Raw genomic sequence first — 2,855 nt, forward strand, 5'->3', positions numbered from 1 at the left:
TGGACTTGCTCCGGAATTTTGAGGGTCCTCAAAATTCTGCCCCAATTTCTGACTTTGGGGGAAATGAAAATTTTATTATGATATGACCGAACCCATAAGGCTTCATACGTATCCCTTCTTAAACAGGAATCATGTCAAGCATAGTTCAATTATATCAGATGAGGAAATGCAAATAGTCTAAGCATAGTATCTTTTGACTGCTTCTGAATTGATTGGTTTTGGCTAAATTTCTCTGTCCCTTTCTGCAAGTATGAGTGCTCCTCCTGTCAGCACCGTATGAACCATGTAAGGACCTTGCCAGTTAGGAGGTAATTTCCCTTTGGCTTCATCTTGGTGTGGGAAGATCTTCTTCAGCACTAACTGTCCTGGCGCGAATTGCCTTGGTTTGACCCTTTTATTGAAAGCTCTAGACATTCTGTTCTGGTAAGGCTGACCGTGACATACTGCATTCATCCTTTTTCCATCTATAAGGGCCAGTTGTTCATAGCGGCTCCTTATCCATTCTACATCGTTGAGTTTAGCTTCCTGTATGATTCTTAAAGAAGGAATCTCCACCTTGGCTGGGATGACAACCTCGGTACCATAAACGAACATGTAGGGAGTTGCTCCGGTTGATGTGCAAACTGTAGTGCGGTATCCTAACAGAGCGAAAGGTAGCTTTTCGTGCCATTGTTTGTGATTTTCTACCATTTTCCTTAGTATCTTCTTGATGTTTTTGCTGGCAGCTTCTACGGCTCCATTCATGTGAGGTCTATAGGCTGTGGAATTCTTGTGCTTGATTTTGAAAGTTTCACACAGGGATTTCATTAGATCACTGTTGAGATTGGCGGCATTATCAGTAACAATGGACTCGGGAACTCCGAATTGGCAAACAATACGATCATTGACAAAATCTGCAACGACTTTCTTGGTCATAGTTTTGTAAGATGCAGCCTCTACCGATTTTGTGAAATAATCAATGGCCACTAGAATAAACCTACGCCCATTTGAAGCCGTGGGCTCGATTGGACCAGTGATATCCATTCCCCAGGCGGCGAATGGCCAAGGTGAGCTTGTTGCATTGAGCTCGTTTGGCGGTACTTTTATCATATCGGCATGCACTTGACATTGGTGGCATTTGCTGACGTACTGGACGCAATCTGTTTCTGTGGTCATCCAAAATTAACCGGTCCTGAGTATCTTCTTGGCTAAGACAAAACCATTCATATGCAGGCCGCAGGTCCCAACATATATATCCTCAAGTAGCTTAGAAGCTTCTTTTGCGTCGACATATCTTAGCAATCCCAAATAAAGAGTTCTTCTATACAAGTTTCCTCCGCTGTGGAAGAAGTGATCGGATAACCTCCAGAGTGTGCATTTCTGAGTATGGTTCACATGCTCCAGATATTCCCTTTCGCCAAATACTCCTTGATGTCAGGGAAACAAAGTTTTCCATCTATTTCTTCTTCAACATAGGCACAATATGCCAGCTGATTATGAATTCTAACCAGGATAGGATCAATGTAATTCTTATCTGAATTCTGTATCATGGATGATAAAGTGGTCAATGCATCGGCAAACTCGTTCTGAATTTGAGGCACATATCGGAACTCTATCTTCGTGAACCTCTTTCTTAATTCCTGCACATGGTGCATATATGGCAATATCTTGTAATTTTTGGTGTCCCATTCTCCTTATACCTGGTGCACAAGCAAATCTGAATTACTGATTACCAGCAGCTCCTGAATATTCATGTTGATTGCCATGTTGAGTCCTAGTATGCAAACTTCATATTCTTCCATGTTGTTGGAGCAAGGAAATCTGAGTTTAGCAGATACCGGATAATGCTGACCTGTTTCTGATACCAAAACTGCTCCAACGCCCAATCCTTTAATTTACAGCTCCGTCAAAGAACATCCTGCAACCGTCGTATGCTTCAACAATATCCTCTCCTACAAATGACACTTCTTCATCAAGAAAATATGTTTTCAAGGGTTCCTATTCTCCCCCCACCGGATTTTCAGCAAAATGATCTGCCAATGCTTGTCCTTTGACCGCCTTTTAGGTTACGTAGACGATATAGAACTCACTTAACAGTATCTACCATTTGGCTAACTTTCCAGTCAGCATGGGTTTCTGAAATATATACTTCAAAGGGTCCATCCTACATATGAGGTATGTAGTATAGGCACAGAAGTAATGCCTCAACTTTTGGGCCGTCCAGGTCAAAGCCCAACAAGTGCGCTCTAGCAGAGAGTATCGTGCTTCGTAAGGTGTGAATTTCTTACTTAGGTAGTATATGGCTTGCTCTTTTCTCCCTGTCTCTTCATGTTTTCCTAGAACACATCCGAAGGCTCTATCCAATACAAATATATGGAATAGCAAAGGTCGTCCTGGTTCCGACGGGACCAGAACTGGTGGTGTGGATAGGTACTTCTTGATCTTGTCAAAAGCTTTCTAACAATCCTTGGTCCAGCTTGTCTCGGCATCTTTCCTCAGTATCTTAAAGATGGGTTCACATATAACTGTGGAGTGTGCTATGAAGCGGCTGATATAGTTGAAACGTTCCAAGAAGCTCATCACGTCCTTTTTGCTCCTAGGTAGCGGTAACTCCTCAATGACCTTGACTTTAGATGGATCTAGATCGATCCCTCGATGGCTGACAATGAATCCCAATAACTTTCCTACGGGAACCCCGAATGGTCACTTTGCGGGGTTCAGTTTCAAGTTGTACCTTCTTAACTTGTCAAAGAACTTTCTCAAGTCTGCTGTGTGATCTGCGGCCCTCTTGGATTTGATAATGATGTCGTCCACGTACACCTATATTTTTTTGTGTATCATATCATGGAAGATAGTTGTCATGGCTCTCATGTAAG

General features: G+C 42.5%; 1 protein-coding gene across 1 annotated transcript; it reads right to left on the reverse strand.

Moving 5' to 3' along the window:
* Positions 1–222: 222 nt before the first annotated feature.
* LOC138872968 (uncharacterized) lies at positions 223–1,089 on the reverse strand. The gene is made up of 2 exons (XM_070151392.1): positions 816–1,089; positions 223–623 (listed from the first exon to the last, which is right to left on the reverse strand). Exons 1-2 carry the CDS (start codon positions 1,087–1,089, stop codon positions 223–225), a joined length of 675 nt encoding a protein of 224 aa, XP_070007493.1.
* Between the last annotated feature and the right edge of the window lie 1,766 nt (positions 1,090–2,855).

The sequence above is a fragment of the Nicotiana sylvestris genome, chromosome 1 (assembly GCF_000393655.2).
Source record: "Nicotiana sylvestris chromosome 1, ASM39365v2, whole genome shotgun sequence".
Lineage (NCBI taxonomy): Eukaryota > Viridiplantae > Streptophyta > Magnoliopsida > Solanales > Solanaceae > Nicotiana > Nicotiana sylvestris.

Bases quoted from the DNA above. Each gene is read 5' to 3' on its own strand.
- LOC138872968 (XM_070151392.1), bottom strand. From the start codon at position 1,089: ATGATAAAAGTACCGCCAAACGAGCTCAATGCAACAAGCTCACCTTGG. The intron at 624-815 runs GTGATCTAATGA...ACCGCACTACAG, and splicing joins TAATGCCGCCAATCTCAACA to TTTGCACATCAACCGGAGCA.